Source organism: Electrophorus electricus, chromosome 6 (genome assembly GCF_013358815.1).
Source record: "Electrophorus electricus isolate fEleEle1 chromosome 6, fEleEle1.pri, whole genome shotgun sequence".
Classification (NCBI taxonomy): Eukaryota; Metazoa; Chordata; class Actinopteri; order Gymnotiformes; family Gymnotidae; genus Electrophorus; species Electrophorus electricus.
Window position 1 is genome coordinate 19,764,609 of NC_049540.1, and position 23,467 is coordinate 19,788,075.

Genomic DNA, 23,467 nt, shown 5'->3' on the forward strand with positions numbered 1-23,467 from the left:
TCTCTTGCACTGCTGTGCATAATCCATTAAAGCCTTGGTGATTTGTAGCCACGGATTTTTTTTAACCTAAACAATTAAAAGATGATATATTTTCACCAATACTCAAACTTTACATGTTTAGATGCTTGTTTTCCACCCTCAATTAAATTTAGTCTATAGGTTGTTAAATAAACAAGGTATTGAGTCATTATTGTTTACTGACAATACTGTTGACTGCATAAATGTAGAATTTAAGTGTGTATATAAATGCTGTTGTTTTTGTTTGTGTCACTGATTGTTCCTTCTTTTGGGAAAACAAAAACAAAAACAACTTTATATATATATATATATATATATATATATATATATATATATATATATATATATAAAGTTTTATATATATATATATATATATATATATATATATATATATATATATATATATATATATATATATATAAAGTTTTTAAAGCCATATCAATTTAAACATATGATAGCTTGAATAATTTCTAATTTCCTAAAGGTATTCAGCTGATCAGAGGAGCCACCAGTTTCTCCTTCAATTTTCAATTCAAGTGTCCCTTAACGATGCAGTACTGTGTTGTATATTGATGAAAACGCATCTAAAAGCAATACATTTCTTTCCAGAGGGAACATTTTGGGCTCTAACTGCGAATGTAATATTTACACATGAGCACACATGAGCACGCGCAATGCACAATCTTTCTTTCACTTTCCTTCTTTTAACAAAAAGGGGAAGACCATGTAAACAGAATACACCTGTGTGCGTCCAGAACAAACTACGCTTTAACATGAGCTACATTCAGATGCTTGACGGATTGTGACACATTATCTTTTTGAACGCTTTCCGAAAGTCTCTGTTAAAAATTGTGTAAATAATAGGGTTAACTGAGCTATTGCAGTAGCCAATCCAAAAAAAGAGATTGAAAAGAGTATCTGGTATCGTGCAACTTTCCCTGCATATGGCATGGAGACTGTATGTGAAGAAAAAGGGAAACCAGCACAGCACAAAGACTCCCATAACCACGGCCAACACGAAGGTGAAACGTTTCTCGCGCATCTGCGCAAGTTTGATTTTTGACAAAGAGAGCTGCCTGGCTCTCCGCTCCTGAAACATTTCCGAGGTACGGTTGGATGCCCACGACAGACCACCGTTTGGCTCTGGACTTGCGCTCGCACCCTCCACTTTCCTGACCTTGGTAAAGCGGGGGTTCTTCTGGTTGTTATTCGAGACGCAGCTCTCCTCCAAGTCTATGTCATCCAGCTCGCCTTTGCGCTGGTCTGCAGAGCTGTGGCTACTCGGACTGGTCATCTCAGACTTGCCCTTACGCACGAAGCATGTCTCCGACTGCGAGGGCTGTCGCTCCATGCTGTTTTTAGCTACGAACACAGTCGCTGCGCGCTGCTTGGCCACTCTATAAATTTTACAGTAAACCAAAATCATGATCAAACCGGGTGCGAAAAATGAAACCATACACGACGAGAGAATGTACCAGGTCTCGTTGTTGAGCAAGCACTCTAGCTCGTCGTGTTTGGTCATGAGAAGCGGTGGGAAAGATATAATGGCAGATATGACCCAGACAACGGCGATCATGCACTTTATTCTCTGCGGCGTCCTCTTTAAGTTGTAACTCACTGCTTTGGTTACGGACCAGTATCTGTCCAGACTTATGGCGCATAGGTGCACTATCGATGAGGTACAGAACAGAACGTCCAACGCGAGGTAAAATGCGCACCAGGTGCTTCCAAAGTACCAGTAGCCCATCACCTCGTTGGCGAGCGAGAATGGAATGACCAAAGTGGCGACCAAAATGTCCGCGGACGCCAAAGAAACTAAGAAGAGGTTCTGGGGCGCACGGAGCGCACGACTGGTGAACACCGCCACCACAACTAACACGTTCCCGACAATTGTCACCAAAATGATAACGCTGACCAGAAGAATGATCAGCACAGCTGCGCACTGGGAATGTGGTGGGGGTCTCGGTGCGCTCGTGTCATTAGTATCCACGGAGGAGTTTTGCGCTGGAGAACTCGGGTCCGCTAATTCCATCCTGGATACATTTGTTTGAAGTCACCCATTTCTTTGGGGACTATCATCAAAGCTGCCGTGCTCAAACAGAACATTCCACGTTTGCATTATTTAACCAAAGTTCGTTTAGTCATATGTGTTATTCCAAGTAACCACTTCGGGGATGTAAGAAAATATTTTGACCAATGATGTCCGTCGAATTTTTGGAATATTTTCCATCTTCTGCGTCGTAGTTTGCACACTTGACAGGGCAGTATATCCAGAAATGCTCAGTCATTTTAACCGAGGACTGTTTATAAGTAACTAGTGCTAGTACCCGGGAAAGCACGCCATTCTTCCAGCTTTGACAGTATCCGAGCGAATAAACGCCGGCTGGCGAGAATGGGTGCTACTTTTCCTGGTCGATTGCGCAGGGCTTCCCGTTTCATTTAACGAATGTGGGAGTGTGGAAGCTGGTATGTCATCTTAAGTTATGCGCTTTGTGTGTGCGTGTGTGTGTGTGGGGGGGGGGGGGGGGGGGGGGAGCGAGAGAGAGGAGAGAGAGAGTAAAGTGAGGAGGGGTGTGGTTCTTATTTGTACACTTTAAATCATTTTCAAAGTATACAACAAAAAGAATTTTTTCCTTCAAAAGAAAACTGCAAATCTGCGACACCAATTTCTAATTGGTGGGCTAATGCTTCAGATATGCCATGATATGCAGGGCAACGAGCTGAACTGCTGAGTTAGGAAAACAGAACGTTTTCGCATAAATTATGCTGTTGCTAATATTTCACAGACGTGTTGACCTTTGCTTATATAATAATTCCTTTCCGAGGACGTTTAACCAATAACTCATTCCAAATGGCACTTTCAGCTGGAAAAAGTCACACTTACCTGACGCGGACGCACTCAGTGCCCGGTGCCCTATTCTGGTCCCCATGGAAACAGATTCCCAGTGGTCTAGTTGCTAAACGGGCCCAAACCAATACAGGTAGGTAAACTTGACTAATGGATGTGTACTGTATATTACAATTAACGTATCGCTACTGTTATGCGTCGTGTGTTGATTAAGCCCTATTGCATTTGAGTAGTAGCATACTAAAATTGTCCAGGGCAAAATGTTAGGGAGATGGTTAAAGGCAGAGCTAATGCATCTGTGTTAACCTGCATCCCCGGAGGCCAACAGTAGTGCAGCTTTTAGTGAAGCGTTGCCCTTACACACTGGGATCATTAGCTAATTATTAAAAACTTTTTAGGCAACCTGATTACCCGATTAGGTAACAGAGAGTAAAATAATGAGCCCTGTAATGCTGTGACCTTCCAGGAATGTAGACCGATGCCCCTAATTTAATGACCCCAGTCAATTCTGGTGTAAAAATTCTACCTTACTGTAATCCAAAAGTATTTAGTAATGAATAGTAATGTAATGGGGACGGAACAGTACATTTGAATTGACTAGTACTTCCTATTCTATACAATAGCATATAATAAGGCTATTATTATGCTATTATTATTAAAAATGACTTTTAAAAAATTTAAAAACCTCTTTTTGGTCATGGCTTGTGACAGGATCATCATGTACGTGGTGTTACTGTCCACTCTGCTCTATGCATACTTATTACAATCTTTAAGATCACCTTCTGAAGGAATTAATATCAATTTAAATCACTCTTGAGTTATACATACATATTATGTAACAAACAAAATGTCTTTATTATTTCTAACGCAAATGAAAATCTATACAATTGAGCTTATGTAACTCTGGCTTTGAGGGTTTCTGTATTTTGAATGCCTGCTCAAAGAGCAAACGATTTCAAATCTGCTCGTATCGGCGCTCATGCATGTGTTTGTGTGCTCAGGGGCCTGACAGGGAGGTGGAAGCTGGTATTGGTGGGGGGCGGAAGGGGCAGATGGGGGTGAGACGAGGTCAGGGCATTAGCCTACACTGCTGCATTCAGCAGATCATGTGGTTAGCCTCCATCATTAACACTGAGGTGTCTGGCCACGCACGTGCTCGCTCTCTGCATGGTTGGCTACAGGTACTCAGACTTGGCCTCCCTGGACTCTCTGGGTCAAAATCACTGGCTCAGGAGCACTAGCTGGCGCATTTAAATTTGAGCTTTGGAATTTATAGCTGAAGGTTTCCTCTTTCCTCCTCTACAGTGCTGCCCTATAATTTCAGTCATTCACATCACAAAACACCACAGATGTTAGATACGTCTGCGCTCTGTAAGGCTGCAAAGTGTGTATGGGTACCCAACAAGAGGAAATCTGTCACAGTTCTGGCTTCTACTGCACATGACATGTTGAGGTAACGTTGTGTTGTGTGTTCTGGGAGGGTTTTAGCATCCTGTTGGATGTGGATATTTGTTTGAGGGGAATTGTTTTTTCACTCTTTATTGGGAGTAATACATAGTCAAAGTGTATGCAAATACACTCTCACTCACTCACCAATTCATTCATTCACACACTCACTCACTCACTCACTCACTCACTCACTCACTCACTCACTCACTCACATGTGGGCAAGTTTATACAATGTTCCAAGGTTAGAGAGAAAATAGATCTAGTATTTGTAATAAGTGCTTGAATTTCCAGGAGTAATGGGGTCTTAGAATCATACCACCCACCCTAAGTAAAATGGAGGTAGTCTTCTAAGTAGTGAGCTAATTCACCATTCTGCACTATTGATTTTTGCTTTTGATTTCCTCTACTTCTTCTAATATATCAAAGCGAGTCAAAAAAAAAAAGTTCAAAAACACTTAGAAGATAAAATCCTCTTGCTAAGCATAATCATTGATCCAGGCAGTACGCTGTCTTCATTAGCAGGTTCACATAAGTCCGAGATGAATGCTGTAGTCCCCATTAATATCCATAAAGGGGATACGCTGGGAGACAGCTTGAATGTTATTGTCCTATTTGTAGAGTAAGACTCCCACTTTAAGGGAGTAGGGTCAGTGTCCTTGGTTATGTGCTTTGGTGTTATCTGCTCTCATAATGAAGATAACAGGTAATGGGGATGTGTGTCATGAGTGGAAAATATAAACAGGGGGTTGCCAGAAACTTTCAACTACAGCAGTGGCACTGTGCAAAGTTTGCAATGACAGTATGAGACCTGAATTCTCTAAGGGGCGCCTTTTTTATTTTTTACATAGTGCCCCTACAGACTAGAATGGCCACCGTTCATACTGTCCGAATGCACGTTCACCTTTCTCCTCGTACTTGTTTCTCATGGAGATTTGCTAGAGGAGGACAAGTTACATCAGTGAGAGGCCTGAATTCTAAGACTGAGTATAAACCCATGTGAAAAACAGGGTACTGTCACGGAACGCTCGCCTCCCGCCAGGCACGTGTTTTGGCCAGCCATGTGCAGTAGGAGGACCTTTGTTTGTGGCCACGCCTGCACACACCTGCACGTCGTTTGTCTGTGTGTATGTAAACCCATGTCAGGGAATGCAGCGTCATTGGTCATTGTTACCGTAACGTGTCAATGTGGTGTGTAAATGTTCAACGGTGATGTTAAACGTTATGTTCCTTCTTGTTACATGTATACGTGTTTATCGTTCGTATTTAATGTTGATCGTTTCTCATTTGTATTTATTGTGTGTGATTCTTGTGAGTGCCGATAGTGTTATATGCTAAATGTTAATAAATGTACGTCCCAGACGTTGGAGTCTGTACGTCCTGCCCCTCGCCCTGCGGCACTCGGGCCACCACGCGTTACAGGTGCTCACTGCAGAAGCTTGTTTTTAGACTGGCAACTGAGTGGCAGAGTAACAGGTTTCAGGAATGACCATGACTCCGCATATGAAAATAGTGTCGTTACAAGCCCAGACAACTGGACACAGACAGGATTGTTGTTTGATATGATGATTATCCTTCCATATGAAATGATTTTCAAATCATTTACTATTCAGTTTAGTATACACCTCTTGTGTCCTGGCTATATTCCCTCTGAAGTAAAAAATCAATGAGCAGTAAGGTAGACTGTATACTACCAAAATAACTTATGGGCATACTTATCCACTCTTGTTATTATGAAGAGAGGTAAACATTACAGATTACCTCTCATTGCCAGAGAACTGCAAGTGGAAATGAGAATGTGGAGGAGTAAATGAATATTGTACATGGAGACACAATGAGAGAGAGAGAGAGAGAGAGAGAGAGAGAGAGAGAGAGAGAGAGAGAGAGAGAAAGAAAGAAAGAAAGAAAGAGAGGAAAGAACATCATTGTGAACATCATTCTTAATACCAAAACATGGGTTCTGGTGGCTTATGGGTCCAGGTGAGGGGTGGGGTGAGATCCTTCAGCATAAAGGACTGCTGCTCACTTCTAACTCAGATTCACTGCTGCAACAATCATGGTGCCAGAGAGGATAGTACAGAGATTTTCCCTCATCCCCCAGGCCAGATATGCAGGCAGGGAGCAGAGTGGTCCACTGGAACCGCAGAGGTGGATGTGGGATGGGGGCAGTTTTGCAATGAAGCTGCAACTACAACAGTTGGAGGTAAATAGTTGCATAGGGTGCATATTGATTTTGGTGACATTTAGTCCAAAAAGGTCAGACATATTATTTTCTCAACACAAGATCAACTAGAAGGTGAATGTGTCCTCTGATATGTCCAACAATTTACCTCTGAGATGTATAGAAACCCAACCATCTTACGCACAGAAATGGGTTTCAGAAATGGATGTTAATTGAATTATGGGCATCAGAAATTCCGTCCTGAATTTTTTTTTTTTTCTTGATTTTTCAAACGGCTTTGTACACATTCCAAAAGCACTGAGGGCAAATGGAACTACCCTCATAACAAGAGATTAAATTTATGTTCCCTTTTGACTGGTCACCGCTGAGCCCACGTAGCTTCCATTCATCTGCATCAACTGTTGGCGGGGCAAATATAGAGATCCCATGAATGCGACTCAAGAAAGGCACAAGACGTGTTATGGCTGAGTGGCACCGCGATTCAGAGCATGTGGATGAGCCGAACCTATCATTAATCACCCCGTCACCAGGATGGGCTGGCATGCGCACGACATACCATTCACAGCTCCCTTCATCTTTGGCTACAGCTTCCTCCACTTCCCGTGACCTTCAATCATTAGTAATTTTGGGGATGCGAGCGATGGCATGTCCACTCTTAGTCTTCCTCGCTGTGTGGAGGTAATTATGTAGTGAATGAGTTACACGTTACTTACGCAATTAATAGCTCAACGTGCTAACGATAGCGAGACTTGGAAGATATTCAGGCATACATTTACTGTGCCCAAGTCTGGCGAGGCTTCCTCCCGGTGAAACCGATGAAATGCTTTTCACGGCTCAAAGCGAGGACCTGTCCCTTTCGGAGGGCTCAGTGGCATGCATCTGCACAGTCAGCGGAGGCGGCGAACCCGCCGATGAGGAGCGCGATGGCTTCTTGAGCTCTGCAGCCACGAGGCGCTCAGATAAGGCAGGAAAACAGCAGGCGCGCTTCTGTGGAATGTTAATAGATGTGCAGGTTAAATGGGGGAATGCTGAAGAACGAGATATGGTGTGGGTGCCATATAGGGATTTATCAGTACGCTGAAGAAGTAACAAAATGTTCACCTTCAACAAGTTCTAAATCTAAAGTTGCGAACGTGGTACCTGCTGTGTTTACAACCTTGAAGGACGACATCATCAAAGTTCATGTTTTCTGGCCTTTGTTGACATGGGCCCAGCTTCACCTCCAATTCACACATCAGTTCGGCCTTTCTGATGTTCCCCCCCCCAAAAAAAAAAGACTCTATTCTGTTTAAAATTACAGTATGTTAGCTGGTGTGAGATTGTGTCGGGGATGAAACAGTGTTAAGCCGGGGGGGGATGCCATGCCTTGTGGATTATCCTGTAACAATTTTAGCATCTGCACTAAAGCTCTACTAAAGCACTTTAGCATCTCCACTAAAGCACTGTTTACTGAAAATCAGATCAGCAGTATAGCTATTTCAGTGTGAGGTTATAAGATGATATATCTCAGATGGTTTAAATTGTCTTGAGATTACCATGGTCGAGGTGGTTTTATATGTATATGAATGTTTATGAAGCTCCAGGTGCTGTAGTAAGAGAGAGTGTAAGGAAACTGCCCCACTGACACCATCAGAGGTATGTCAGGCAGTGCTGCCTAGCAAGTGGATTCACGCAATAACAGAAGAAAGAAAATGTAGTTCATATATCATCATAAGCCTGCTTGTTCATTTTAGCATGAATCCATCATTTTTGGCAATAGTTCCTTTTTCACAGAGAGACTGGTTACAATGGTTTTATAATGATATGCAATAGGATATAGTTGCAATCAGCTATTAAGGACATTAAAACTTGCAACAAAGGACCACTTTTTTCTATTCATGTTAAGAATGAAACTGTAAATTGTTTGTCCTGACATTATGGAAGCAAAACACGAACTACACATTATATATTTATGTCAACACACTGAAGTAAGCATTACATTACACTGACGAGATCAATCACATCCCTCTACATTGTATATTCACGAGGCTAGTCTAATAGTTCTCATTTCAAGATGTTTTTCCCAGTGAGAGCTACACAATAAACATTAATAGCAGCTGCCATGGGCATAATTAAACCTCAGTTCTCCAGTGGCGTTTTGGACCACTAACACACCTTTTTAATTAAAGCTACAATAAGCAGCACTGTCAGTCATATGAAGGCTCCTTCTGCTAGACACATGGCTGACAGCTCGCTTACTGACCATCAAAGAGGCTTCAATCCTTGCCAACATGTAACATTAAACGTCAGCCATTAGATTACATTAATCTTCTTACATTAATATTTAATCAGATTTTAATGGGGCATTCTAACTGGCCCCTGTCTAGCCCCCAATCTTCACTGTCTTGAAGCTCATGAATATGCATAGACAGTTATACTATTAGAATGTTGAATAAAAACTGTAAGAGATGCACATGATTTCTTATATTACATTTCTGTACTCTGGACAAGCCACATAAACCCTTCCAGTTATCTGGGAGACTTAAACATTTTAGTCTGGGCAGGTACCTGTGGGGAATTTTACTTCACTCTCAAGGCCAACACGGACTATGGTATGCCAGTTCTTCCTAGCACTTATTACCTATGATACAGAGCATAGTTGTGCTGCTGGAGATATGTAGCTACCCATGTGCTTGTACAACACTCTCTGCATTCATTCATGACAAAAAAAAAGTCTTGACAGTGCAAATCACCAAGCGTGAAATGACTGGGGAATCTGATATTGAAGTACTGTGCGTTTGGAAGTGGAAGTCTGGCAGCCAAGAAGCAAATATAACCAGGTGAAAAAGATATATACTGCCCTCTGCTGTGAATTAAATGCATTGTGCATTTACCAAAAGTTAACAGGGAGGCATATTATTTTGGTATAATAATAATAATAATAATAATAATAATAATAATAATAATGATGATGATGATGATGATGATGATGATGATGATAATTATTATTATAGAGAATTTTATTTATAAGAAGCTTTCAAGATACCCACAGTCAAATTTAGAATAAAAGAAAACAATAAAACAGAATTCTAAAAAACGTCATATAAGGAATATGAAGAACAAGATAGGGAAATATTAACAAGACATACACACAATAAAATTTAAGTAGCATGCTAACATTAAGTGTGTGTGAAGGTAACTAAATGGTCACGAAGGAATGTGAGCTGAAAGAGAAAAGTTTTCAGCTGTCTTTAGAATATATCGAGAGGTGCAACCCCAGATATGTAGAGGAATAGTGCTCCACAGTGTAGAACTTACTTTATTCAAATAAGCAAGAATGACAATAATATTAGTCTTTAATGTAGGCACAAATATACTCACCAGCCAATAGAAAAAGCCCTCTTATTATGCCAAACGTGTTGATGGCATACAGGTAGAGTTTCGCCACACGCAATGTGTGTTATTCATGTACTATCCCTTCATCAATGGGCAGTTATGGACCATAGGACCACTGTTGAATATTTTGGAGGACCACCCTCATCCCAGCTGTGACAATGTGTGTAAAACGCCCAGAAACTGTGCCTGATAAACCTGTACTAACTCAATGCCCACAACTATGTCATTGTTAATGCTGTGTTGAGACTGGCCTGCTGCCTAAATAATATTTGGTCAGCAGTGGTGTTGTGGTCAGAAACTGAAAGTGATTAACAGGGTACCGTTAAAAAGCTCCTATGAGGTGAACCTCACGTTTCTAATCTCATGAATAACATCTACTCAAGTGGATTAGTTATTTTACATCGTGTAGTTGATGTCACGGTGTATGATTTTGTGTATGATTCTGTGTATGCTTCCATTAGAATGCTTTCGTCAACCTGAATGCTCCACCTCTAGTGGCAGATTAAGTAGTATATGCAAGTGTCGTCAACATCAGTCAGTGTTGACACAAGTTATTTCACTTGATACCAGTCCTGAATATTTTGGTTACAGCTTCCTACTTTCATTGTTATGGACAACAAAGAAAGGAATACTACTCGCCACCCCGCCCAAAAGGGGAAGCAATTGTATTATTATTATTATTATTTAATCAAAAACAGGGAAGGATAAGTTTCTTTAGGCTATCAAAAAGGAGGGGGCACCTGACACTACATTTAATAAGCTATAGGCTAACGGTTTGGCGGTGGGTTATGATGTGAAAGTGTGCAAGAACTATATTTGCTTTATTACACTAATTGTAAGTTACTCTTGAGTTACACATATCTATAATCTTTAAACTAAACGTGGACTGTACCAATAGTAAATAAAAAGGCATAAACAATTACAGATTTCACAGTTAATGAGAAGCCATTCTGCAGTTTCTATAGATCGTTCTATTCCTTTTCTAACTGTAATACCGCAGAAACTTCTTTGTCGACATCCGCAAACTGACCTATTTCGCTGCTCCTCTTCTCGCCTCGTCGCTGGCGTAAACACCGTGGAGGCGTCGTGTGAATTAGCGAGCCAATCGCGGCGCTCGTCACTGAGGCAGCAAATGAGGAGGGACGTTGTTATCACGGACCAAAACTCTCACAGCCGCCATGATGCTTGTTTGCTTTCAGTGAGAAACAGCGGATACAAAGTGGATCAGAAACAAAGGAAACACGCACTCGTCTTTGTGAACTGGTATGCTCTTACAGGTAAACAGTCGATGCTAAGAATAATATCGACTTGATATTGTTATGGGGAAATGATTTGCGGTATTTTGTCAATTATTTTTTGCGAATGTAGTTGTTATTTAGTTTGCAAATAGAAAATCGTATATTAGATAGCTAGCTAGTTAGCAAGCTAGGTAGCTCGCTAACTCGCCAAATCTTTGTGTATCAGTTTAATATTGGATGGTCACTAGTAATCAATCTAACTGGGTAGTCAGTGTGCGATGTGTGCTTGTTCGCGTCTAGTTTTCTCTGTGCAGTTTAAAAATGCTTTACTTGATGTCGTGGATGGACCTGACAATGTTGCACACATATAGTCGAGCTATAGCAGGGCTACCAGTTACAATATTATGTAAGTTAGCTGCTGTCGACCAACCTGATTCTGTGCGCGGGTAAGACGGAAAGCTGTTGGCTAATCTAGCTAGCTAACTACATATAAAATGTGTAGCTACGCTAGCTGGCTGGCTAGCTACACAGTCAGCGAGGTGTAAGTTCTTGAAAGCTAGCTAGCTCCATACCTTTTAGCAAGCTTAGAGTACGACTGCAGCCAGGAACGGGCGCGTTGTGGCGAGTGTTGGCTAAGATGGATAGATCACGGCTGGCAGGTTGAAGGGATTTAGCCAGCGAGTGTTCCTGTAGACTTTCCCCTCACGCCACCTCATTCATTCTTGAAGAGTGAATTAGAAATGGCTAAGGGAAAAACAAAACTCATTGTAGTTGGGCTAAAGTAGTGTGAGAAACGTCAGTGGTTTGTTATACAGCTATCGGGTCTATTAACTTTATCATGCTGCATTTATTTTGACACAAAACTAGTCGTAAGGTCTAATGGGATATGTAGCTAAGCGATCTACATGAAAGTTCGCTCTGTCTAAGAAACGACCGCTTCTTTTCTGTTAGGAAACATGTTAGGAATTATTTACGTTTGAGTCCTTTATATACGGGAGCCAGTACGGTAGTTAGCTGGCTAGTTAATATTAGCTAAATAGTGCATCCACGAGGTATTGGTGCCGGGATTAGCCAGTTTAGTTTTGTAACTTTTTTTAAGTGGCTGTGGTCTCCAGTTTTTCTGTAGCCAGCTATTTGTAAGGCCTTAAAGCACGATGCGTGTCCTGCATGTACTCTTCACAACCGAATTTGTTAACTTGGTTGTGCGCAGGTTTCCCCATCTGTTGAAACTTGTCTAAATAGTTACGTGTTCACAAGAACATGCCTATGAACGTTAATAACCGTAATTCGAAATCCTCAGCTATTGATCTTCTAAAGTGATACCATGTGGTTTATCCAACATGATTTAATTCACTGTCCCGTGGGCTTCTAACGTTTCCATGAACGTTTCCATGAACTATGGTTCCTTCCCTTTGAAGGAACACGAACATGTGCTTTACTACGTTTCCAAACCTAGATTGGCTTAGCTTGTATGTATCCAAGCTCACTCTGTGCATCACTCTGTGCATCTCTGATGCACTGTAAGGCTTTTTATCCCAGAACAGCAGAGCACGTTATCATGCTCAGCTCTGCTTTTGAGCCGTGCTTCTCTAATTTCCTTGGAATCGACCAGTGGAAGTAACCATTTTACTTGTTTCAGTATTACAGGGATGCCCAAGGAAAAATATGATCCGCCTGATCCCAGGCGGATGTACACAATAATGTCGAGTGAGGAGGCTGCCAGCGGAAAGAAGTCCTACTGGGCTGAGCTGGAGATCAGTGGTAATGTTGGCCTTTTCTCTCTTGTGGGTTTTTGTTTTGTTTTTTGGACAGCTTTGTACTTTTTTTTTTTTTTCCCCTTCATGTTCCAACCAGGTGTGAGTCCACCTGTGTGAAGTGACAAAGCCATGACTATATTGTTTACTTGATTGTCTTCTTGGCAGACATGTTTTGCTCTACTTGATCTACTTGACCAAGTGCGGCGCGGGGGTGGGGAGGACCTGTAACCTAAGCCTCGTTTCTTTTTGTCCTTTAGGCAAAGTGAGGAGTCTGAGCACGGCGCTGTGGTCTCTCACCCACTTGACCGCTCTACACATCAGCGACAACTCCCTCTCGCGCATTCCGCCCGACATTGCCAAACTACACAATCTGGTGTACCTGGACCTCTCATCCAATAAGATCAGGAGCCTGCCTGCCGAGCTAGGCAACATGGTATCTCTCAGGTCAGCGCCTGGCAACGTTTTGTCAAGCTGTTCGTTTGTGTGTGATGCAAGAAACCTGCTAGCAATCGTCTCTTATCGAGAGCACAGAAATGCAGCAAGTGTTGCTCTTTGCATGTCGGCAGTTGCGTCTGTGGATGAGGCTCTCTCCCGCTAGCGAGAGCCATTAACTCCAGCGTGCACATGACTCTGAGTCATTCTGGATTTTAGCCCCAAAGCCTTGCTAATTAGTTTCCCTTTTGTTTGGAGGGGATGGCAATGACTGCTCCCCTGTGCTCACTAATATCAGTGTGGTTCTCATGTGTGGCTGCCAAAGGGTTTTACTTGGATGGATCAATTCCATTAATGTCACCGGTTGTAATATATCCACCTCCATGCCGCTTTGATTGCTGCTTCACCGGGTGGTAATAAATCAACTCCTATGAAGAGTTGAAAAGGCACAGCACACCGTCCTGAGTGGTCTGGATCAGGTCCAGCGCTCCGAGTCTGCAGTACTGCTCCGTTTGTACTTTTGCGCTACTGTGATCATCTTAGACGCCTACATCCTGTGAATGTGTGTGGATTTGTAATGCCTAGTGTCCATAAACACACCAGGAATCCCCAGCTTGTAAATCCTGGATAGTGTGCTAATATTATATATTTAGTTTTTTTTGTTGCTATAGCTAATTTTGAAATGTTCTGCTTTTTTTACTTTTAGGGAACTGCTTTTAAATAACAACCAGTTGCGGGTTCTGCCTTTTGAGCTTGGAAAGCTGTTTCAGTTACAAACACTGGGTTTGAAAGGTAAGGTGTGGCATATCTACTGACTTGTTCAATTTCATATTTGAGGCACAAAGTGTAATTTCAGCTCTGTTTTGAAAAATGTTTCACATTAGAAAACTTCGCAACCACGTTTGTCTGAGCATCTTTTCCTTTATGTAAAACCTGCAAATTTCCACTTTGATCCCGCAGGAAACCCACTTGCACAAGACATCATGAACCTCTACCAGGAACCCGATGGCACACGCCGCCTCCTGAGCTACCTGCTGGACAATCTCGCAGGCACCAAGCGCGGTATTCCCTGCTCTCTCTCTCCCTCTCTCCCCACAGAGCTGGGCTTGCTTCGTAGAGAAAGTCGTTTTTGCCGAGCGTCTGAATGCGGCTCAGCAGGATGAGCCGCTTTGATCCGTATCCGTGACTTTCACCGCTTTCATTTGCGTGTTTTTGACTGTGCGGGTAATTACTGTGTGCATAAATTATGTAGCCAGTTGCAGTTGTGTGTGCACGTGTGTCTGTGTGTTCCCCTTCCTGTTTTATTTGTACTCAATAAGAGGCTCTCTCTGTGTGTGTGTGTGTGTGTGTGTGTGTGTGTGTGTGTGTGTGTGTGTGTGTGTGTGTGTGTGTGTGTGTGTGTGTGTGTGTGTGTGTGTGTGTGTGTGTGTGTGTGTGTGTGTCTCTCTCTCTCTCTCTCTTCCTCTACTGTAGTCTCCACAGAACAGCCCCCTCCTCGCTCCTGGATACCTCTTCAGGAGCCTGACAGAACACGACCATTAGGTGAGAAACGGCTAACTATAGAGCTTCCAATGTTGTGGTTCTGAAAGTAGCTCAGTGTGACCATGTGCTACCAGCTATTTTACTCCTGGGTGCTTTTACACACATGGTAGTCCAGCAATGTCTAGAAACGTAGTTGTGTTGTGGGAGAAAGCATTGGTGGAGTCAAGCTCTTTGAAACCAGTGCACTTAAGACCCTTTTAGAGGTAACAGGGAGCTCGACAGGCACCGAGCCAGGTCCAAATGCAGATGGATTGTGCTGACCCCTGTCCTTCTGTGCCCGCCCTAGCCCTGTTCTCCGTCATGTGCTACAACGTGCTGTGCGATAAGTACGCCACGCGGCAGCTCTACGGTTACTGCCCGTCCTGGGCCCTCAACTGGGACTACAGGAAAAAGTCCATCATGCAGGAGATCCTCAACTGCAGTGCGGACATCATCAGCCTCCAGGTGCGCCGCCGGTCACACGCACGCTCACCTCTCGCACCCTCTCTCTCTCTCTCTCTCTCTCTCTCTCCGCATCCCCTCGCGTGCCTGCTGATCGTCCCTGCAGCTTGCCGGAGGAGGGAGGGGGCGATGACGAGATGGTTTGTGCCGCCGGAATGTGCCTCAGGTGCCAGAGCCTGGCGACACGTTGCCAACGTTTATTCTTCTGGGCACTTTGTGGTTTTTATCTTTTTTAACCGGTCTGGTTCAGATGCTTCACATGCCAGCAAACACGCATGTTTTAGAGCACCAGTAGATCTACAGCTCTGTGAGCTCCCATGTCACAGACCGGTGTGTGTATATGTGCAGGAGGTAGAGACAGAGCAGTACTACAACTTCTTCCTGGTGGAGCTGAAGGAGCATGGCTATGATGGCTTCTTCAGCCCCAAATCCCGTGCCAGGACCATGTCCGAGTCGGACCGCAAGCACGTCGACGGCTGCGCCATCTTCTACAAGACTGAGAAGTGAGTGGCTGGCCTGCAGAAGTGCCTGCTCCAGTCTGCCCTCTGCTGGTGGAGTGGCAGGATGAATCGCCTCTGCCACCTGGATGCTTGCCATTATCCAAGGCAGCTATCTTCACCAGCCTGATGAGATGATATTTTGGGACTGCCTCTCTGACACCTCCCCTGTGTGTGTCGTTTGCAGGTTCAGCCTGGTGCAGAAACACACGGTGGAATTTAACCAGCTGGCCATGGCAAATTCGGAGGGCTCGGAGGTCATGTTGAACAGGGTGATGACCAAGGACAACATCGGGGTTGCTGTGCTCCTGGAGCTCCGCAAAGATATGATGGAACAATCTGGTCCGTCTCTCTCTCTCTCTCTCTCTCTCTCTCTCTCTGTCTGTGTCTGCCTCTCATCCGTATAACAGTGTAACAGGCTTGTTCTGTGGTGCTCTGTAGCAGGGAAGCCCTTGCACGGCATGGAGAAGCAGCTCCTCCTGGTGGCCAACGCTCACATGCACTGGGACCCGGAGTACTCGGACGTGAAGCTCGTCCAGACCATGATGTTCCTGTCCGAGGTGAAGAACATTGTGGATAAGGCCACGCGTAGCCTCAAGCTTTCCTCCCTGTCCGGGGAGACCAACGCCATCCCGCTCGTCCTGTGTGCTGACCTCAACTCGCTGCCTGACTCAGGTAGGGCATAGCAAGGTTGGCTTTAAAGTGAATCCCTCAAGTATTTAAACAAATCTCACTTATCGTCAAGTGAGTGTCTAGTGTGTTTTTTAAAAAGCATACGTTTCAAGAGGTTTTTATGTATTCAAGTTACCTCTGTGGTCTGTTGTTGTTTTGTATGTATGTGTTTCAGGCAAATACCTCAATGTGAGGTGTGTGGTGGTGTTCGGGGCTTTTTTTTTTTTTTTTTTAAAGATGCATCTCGAGCAATTGCTAAGTATTTAAGTCTTTTTGTGTGTGTGTGTGTGTGTGTGTGTGTGTGTGTTTGTTTTTTGTGTGCCACCGTGTAGGTGTGGTGGAGTACCTGAGTACAGGCGGTGTGGACAGCACCCATAAAGACTTTAAGGAATTGCGCTATATCGACTGCCTGACCAACTTCAACTGCAACGGCAAGAACGGCACATCCAGCACCAGGATCACGCACGGCTTCAAGCTGAAGAGTGCCTACGACAATGGCCTAATGCCTCACACCAACTACACCTTCGACTTCAAGGTCTCGCACGCACCCCCCCCCCCACACGCTCATTTAGCTACATTTTTTTTCACCCATTAGTATCTTAGACTTACCGTAAGCCCGCATTGGAGATCACTTCTCTACTCAGATCTCGTCTGCAGCCTCTGATCCTGACCCTTTGACCTTTTGCCTTGCATCCACAGGGCGTGATCGACTACATTTTCTACTCTCAGCCCCTGCTGAACGTCCTAGGGGTGCTGGGCCCACTGGATCCCCACTGGCTCCTCGAGAACAATGTCAGCGGCTGCCCCCACCCCCACATCCCCTCTGACCACTTCTCCCTGTTTGCACAACTCGAGCTGCTCCTGCCCTACCCGCCCACAGTCAATGGCATCCACGTGCCCAGCCGCAGGTAGTTCTCCGAGCCAGCAGGGGGAGCTCCTGCCCCCGCTCCCCGCTCCAGCGGGAAACGAGCGGGAAACGAGCGAAGCGCAAAAGCCGATTGTGTATAAATTTGAGTCCGGTAGGAGGAGGAGCTTGGGTATGGCTCCACTTTTATTCCTAATGGATTTTAACTGAAGCAGACACTTATGTCAGTCTTATCACCTTCCCCTCTATTCTTGGTTTCTTTTTTTTTCTTCTTTTTTTTTTTTTTAAACAAAACTTTGAGGTGGTTTTTTTTTTTTTTTTTTTTTTTCTGGGCGCAAATTGTATCAGACTGTATCCCAACTTCAGACTCCTGAGTATTCCTTGTAAATTTTACCTGAAGTCAGTGGTCGACGCTTTTATATAAAATATGGCAATACCTTTTTCAGACACATGCAGGGAGTCCACACCAACCAAGTTGAACAGATTTCTATTTTGGGCCATGCCACTTTTGTTTTGGGGGGGGGTTTTCTTGTGTTTTTTCCTCTGAGGCCAGTTCAGAGCGAGCAGCTAAGTTTGACAGGAACCAATAAATCCTACCAGCTTTCCAAGCGGCGGCTTAGCTCGGCCAACCTCCCGTGAGGCTCGTCTTAAACGCGCGCGGGGAGAGGGGGAACAGCGGCCGCTCGCACGCACGCACTCGTGCACGCACTTGCGCTGGATCATGGTGCTGAGGCGCTTCCTGGTGCGGCCCCGCCCTCCTGCCCCGCCCCCTCGGCTGCACGCCTCCTCTGCCAATGCCGAGGCTTTGGGCTTTACAGCACTCTGTCTTCTCTAGCCAGATCTCAACTGCACCAGGGAGTTTGAGTAGAAATTCCCTGCATTTTTGTTTTTGTTTGTTTGTTTGTCGTCTTAATGTGAAGTCCAATTTAGAAGCCCAAGGCCTCTGTGCTACCACGGACGCCCCTGTCCCTGATGTGTACCCCGCAAACTGGGGGCGTGGCAGGAAGGTGAAGTGGCTGGGTGGGTCTAGTGTGTTCTGGCAACGCACACTGACGGGAGCGCTGACCCTGGAGGCTCCAGCAGGGCGGAGCGTGACAGTAAGGCCACTGGGATAAGTGGCCCTTGCTCAGTGTCTGCCCATTAAGCTAGCTGCCCTCACTCTGGCCAGGACTTGCCTTGCCTGGCCAAGCAGACCATACAAGGTTTCACGCCCACTTGTTTGGGGTGTGTATATATATATTTTTTTGTTTGTTTGATTTTTGTTGTCTTGTTTAACTCCATGAGATCATACACAAACTGAACAGAAGTCCTGGCTTTTTCTCTGTGTGTGTGTGTGTGTGTGTGTGAGTGAGAGTGTGTGTACATAACGCAAATTCTGATTTGGATGAAAAATTATTGTATTGTAAATGAAATCAAAATTTCTATCCATATAAGATGTATTGAATCTAGTGAACATGCAAAATGACCAGCATGTATACAGTTATCAGGTTGTTGCTGTGTAAATTTGCACTTCTCCAGGGTTTTTTGTTTTTGTTTTTCTCAATTTCCCACCCTTCAGTGTAGTGCTTTAGTGTCCTCTTAACCAAAAGCTTTGCTGCACAGAATCTGCTGTCCGGTTACGGCCCACTGCTCCTCTCTCCCACCATGCTGCCAGGGCACTCCTGGACACTCGGACCTTTCCTGCTCCTGTTTCCTCTGGTGCTTTTTTTGTTTGTTTGTTTGTTTTTGTTTGTTTATTTTCATTGTGTCAGTAAACCTGCTGTTGTCCTTTAGCTGCTTTGCTGATTGGCTGTGTCCTTTTTTTTATTTTTTTTTCTCCTTTTCTTTTTTTTTTTTTCTTTTAATACATTTTTCTGCATGAAACATCATGCAATGGCAGCAGACTAGTTCTCCAGCTCGGTTTCCTGCCACTTCTTCCCTCTGAACTCAGGCAAGTCTCTTTCTTTCTTTCTTTCTTTCTTTTTTTTGGGGGGGGGGTGGGTGTCCGTTGGGTTCTTGAACTTCTCTCACTACTGCTAGACCACAGCAGTGTCTTTTCATGTTGTGCCATCTGACACGTTCTGCTACAAGGCCAAGTTTAAAGCTCCCAGTCCGTCTACTACTGTCAAACCTCTGCCCGGCGAACACGAGCACGGCAGCAGCGCTGTCTGTGATGCCGCCCCTCTTGGCTACAGCGGCGTGAATGTAGCGTGGGCCGGCCTTGGTGGAACCCATTACCTATAGTGGCGCTGTAAGCAGTCGGCCAATTTTTCCCCTGCCCTCCGTTGTCCTCATTTCATTATCTTTTTAAACAATATTGAATGGATCGACAAGCACTTATTGTAGATCACTAGTGCAGCTATTGCCCCCTCTTCTTTTGTTTTAAAGAAAAGATACTTTTGCCATGAGGCAGAGAGAGATTTTAATGACTTTTACCAAGCAGTGCGAAAGCATTCTGGGACGGCCCCGCCCGTCCTTCTGCTGGGGGCCCTTTTTAGCTCACCTTTCTCCGTGTTTCTCAGTCTCACTTTCCTCCCTTGTTGGGTTGTTTTTAATGGAAAAACAACTTGTCTAGTTATTATATTGGATTGCTGGTGGTGTTGTCGTAGCTAAAAAGGCATTTTTGTAAAGTGTGAATAAATTATGTATCACATTTCCTTTCTTTTGACATGAATTGTGTTGATGTGTGTATCATGGTTGATATCTAATAGTTTGTTTGTTTTTTTGTCATGCTTTTCATTTTGCTCATTTTTGCTTTTTTTGTAATACTCAAAACCAAATTTTTTGTAAAGATGTTGGCACACTGAATTATAGATTTATATGGTTGCTAACTTTCACTTCAAGATACTTTTAAGAAAAAAAACTTCAGTGAAATCTAGAGAAAAGTCACAGAGAAATAAAGAGCTGTCATTTTGTCACGAAACAAGATTCCTTCAACTTTGACCTCTAAGCTTTATGTGCCGAGCGTGTGTTCAGCTGGCTAAGTGCGAGCGCAAAGGCCGTTTGGGTGGTAAGCAGGTCAGGCAGTGCAGCCAGGGTCCCTCCCTCCTGTCCACACCTTCTGTCCTGTTGTCGGAGAGCATTTTCTCACTGGTCCCCTCCAATTGGAAAGTGGCGTGTAGGGTGAAGATGTCGGAGGCGGTGCTGGTGTACCTGACCTCCCGAATCTTCCCGCTCGCGTCGTCTCCTCTGTGTTCCCCTGCTTCCCCTCAGCACTCAGAAAGCCAGTCACTTCTAAGAAATTGTGCATGTATAGCCATCATTGCCACTGCCATAGCATGATTTGGGTTGGTTTGTTTGTTTTTCCTCCATTGAAAAGGAAGTTTGTTCGGGCAGTGTCTTGTGAACAGCAAGCCATTGTAGCGTCACACTATCATTTTCAGCTTTCTCGAAACTTGGCAATAATGACTTTTCACAGCAGTTCCAGAGTTTTTCACCCTTTCAGACTGATTAGGCAGAAATGTCTGGCTTTGCCATAGACATGGTCCTTTCACTTTCCTTTCACTGTTTCATGGTCTGTTTTTACCTTATCGCTCTGTAGGGGTAGTTGTGAAATGGTCAGGATTGTGATTGATTCAGCTGGAAGCCAATAGGTATTTAGGTAATGTCACTATATGATGCACTGGACCAACTCTTGTTTACCATTTATGGAATACCAGCAAAACACTTGCACAATGTTTTAAAAAAGAATGTTAAAATATATATATATATATATATATATATATATATATATATATATATATATATATATATAATATTATAGTTATAAAAATAATGGCAGCTGTTTTTATTCCAATATTAGGAAGTGTTTAAAAAAAGCCTAATGGTAAACAAGGCGTTTTGGATTTTACTGTTTCTGCTCCAGTTCTCTTGGTTCTTCTCCTCTTCTGAGTAGTGGTGTGTTTCTAACAGGGTCTGCTTGTTTCCTTTACACCTCTGTATTTTTTCCTACTCATGGTCAAATAAATTCTATATCTGTTTCAGCGATGGTGGTGTGTGTATTTTTTATTATTTTTTGCCTGTAGGCAACACGATTGAGGCACTTGGAGTGATGTGACCAAGGGGACACTGGCAGGTACAATGTGTCTGAAGTCTCAGATTTTTAATTTTTTTTTTTAATAGTTAACTGTTCTAATGAGAGTACATGTTGCACAAATACTTGAAAGAAATTAAGACATCAGTGTCCCCTAGTGTGCATAATGAGACATGACAAGGCTGTGTTTACATAGTCGGAGTATTTTCTTGGATGTTGACGTGCGTTTTGCCCAGCAGGAGGAGTTCCTGTTTCACCAGACACCATCTCTGTTGAGCTGGTAATCTGCCCTTCTTATGAAACCTGTATCTAGAAGGATAGCAAAACCAGCTAATAGAGATGCATCAGTTACCTACTGTAAAATCTTGACGCACTATTTGTGTTTAACGACAGAGTTTTGTGCTGCCTTGTGACAAGCGCAGTGGGGGAAAAACATTGCAGTAAAGGCCTTTGTATGAGGTTTTGACAAACTATCCTTTACAAGTATGGACTTGTGAAGGAATCCACTGACATCACTGCTGCTTGGGTTTTGTGAGCATGTTATGCATCTGGTTGAGGGAGAAGCCCTCAAATTTTATGGTTTCCCTCCACACCACCAGAGCTGATGCCAGTAATTACCATCCAGCCCATTTTTGGAGAGAACATCTTGGCAGCAAGCACATCTTGGTAGCAAACATCAACACACATGAACTGCGTGACTCATCGTTTGCTAATGTCTCCTCATCGAGATATCCGAGCACCCTTCATTTATAGTGTTGAGAGATTCCGAAATCAAATCCTGAAACGTTCCCGGGGGGGATGTGGGAAGTGTCGAGGCATAGCACTCTGTAGAAGCTTCCGTCCACCTTCTGTCCACCTCATGTTACTTTCCCACCGCTGCTCAGCCAGCACGACACTGGGGTGGGTTTCGCGGATTCAGCCACGTCCTGGATTGGATTGCAGAGGTAATGAGGAGCCTGTGTATGCTCACGGTGCAGGACTGAGCAATGCTGGATCTTCTGCGTGTCCACCTGCAGCGAGTGGCTTCCAGAAATAGACTGTGGGGGAACCCTTTCCCTTGTCCTAGCATTTGGTCTTGCTGTCAGCCCACATCTTACGCTTCACTGGAGGTTGCACGGGTACAGAGTTGCTGGGCAACTGAGTGAAGTCTCGGTGGAAAAAGCGTCATGGAGACGCCGGGGAGGCAGCCGGTGGCAGCTGGGATCCCACCCGCTGGATCCCACCTGACCCCTGATGACCAGTTTGTGCTAAAAACAACAGAGGAAAGGGAAAAAATGCTCCGGACATGTGACTGGCTCATAGATTCGGGCTGTGCCTCGGGGAAGAACAACAGCGTCTGCAAGAAACTGCCCATTCGGGGCCGAGCCATAAAATAATACGATCTTGGCGCCGATGCTGCCGTCTGTTAATAAATGATCTGGCCTGGTGCCAGGGAGGGGTGGAACCTTCCACACACATGTGCAGACTTAGACTGGCGTGGGCCACCTCTCTCACATCACATCTGCTGCCGTTGGGGATTCTTCGCTCCTTTAATCATGGAGCTCGCACACCTCTGAAACTGCAACTCTCTTCTTCCAAAGTAGCACTGAAATCTTGTTAGTATCACTGGCCTTGTTAAAATAACACACTTCATTTTGTTACCTTCCAGTAAAACTTAGCCTTAAAGGCCCTGAGGTGTGGTGACGTCGGTTTCCTGTGTGCTACTAGTTTGACTGTGTAACTCGGTGATGCAAACCTTAGCAGAATGGTTGTGATGGAAAGCCCACGCTATGTGCTGGTCTGCAGCCCAGTGGCACAGTGTAATGGGCCTACTTATGCTGTGGCCTTTGGGAGGTGTGGTGTAATGTAATATAAAGCTTTATGATGTGGGGTTCGGGGTTTGTTTTGAAATGCAATGCCAACTTGTTCCCCTTGAGTCAGCAGTCTTGTATCAGTTTGTGGATAAAGGCACTAGGTGATATTGCCGTTTCAAAGGCAGCACGGTTTTCCATAAGCAACAGAAGCCATTGCACCCAGAAGATGTTCCACGCAGGGACAGCATACTGAGTAAAAAGATCGTTTAGCTTTGCCACCAAAGAGGAAAGACTTAAGATTATTCTTTACCTTCACTCTAGGGCCCCAAAGGCCAAGTTATGAGTTATG

At 44.2% G+C, this 23,467-nt stretch overlaps 2 protein-coding genes across 3 annotated transcripts; one reads left to right on the forward strand and one right to left on the reverse strand.

Moving 5' to 3' along the window:
• Positions 1 to 467: 467 nt before the first annotated feature.
• On the reverse strand, positions 468 to 2,475 carry adra2db (adrenergic, alpha-2D-, receptor b). The gene has a single exon (XM_027000143.2). The coding sequence runs from the start codon at positions 2,048 to 2,050 to the stop codon at positions 803 to 805; it is 1,248 nt and encodes a 415-aa protein (XP_026855944.1). The 5' UTR covers positions 2,051 to 2,475; the 3' UTR covers positions 468 to 802.
• Positions 2,476 to 11,063: 8,588 nt separating this feature from the next.
• Positions 11,064 to 20,945, forward strand: cnot6a (CCR4-NOT transcription complex, subunit 6a). Of its 2 annotated transcripts, XM_035527479.1 has the most exons (12): positions 11,064 to 11,146; positions 12,747 to 12,868; positions 13,122 to 13,308; positions 14,003 to 14,088; positions 14,257 to 14,358; positions 14,770 to 14,838; positions 15,125 to 15,282; positions 15,628 to 15,782; positions 15,964 to 16,118; positions 16,218 to 16,451; positions 16,781 to 16,983; positions 17,148 to 17,360. In XM_035527479.1, the coding sequence occupies exons 2-12, from the start codon at positions 12,757 to 12,759 to the stop codon at positions 17,358 to 17,360; spliced, it is 1,674 nt and encodes a 557-aa protein (XP_035383372.1). In that variant the 5' UTR covers positions 11,064 to 11,146; positions 12,747 to 12,756. The 2 variants fall into 2 exon arrangements, with proteins under 2 accessions (XP_035383372.1, XP_035383373.1); XM_035527480.1 differs by lacking the exon at positions 11,064 to 11,146 and having other exon boundaries at positions 12,757 to 12,868; positions 17,148 to 20,945.
• The last annotated feature ends 2,522 nt before the right edge of the window (positions 20,946 to 23,467 follow it).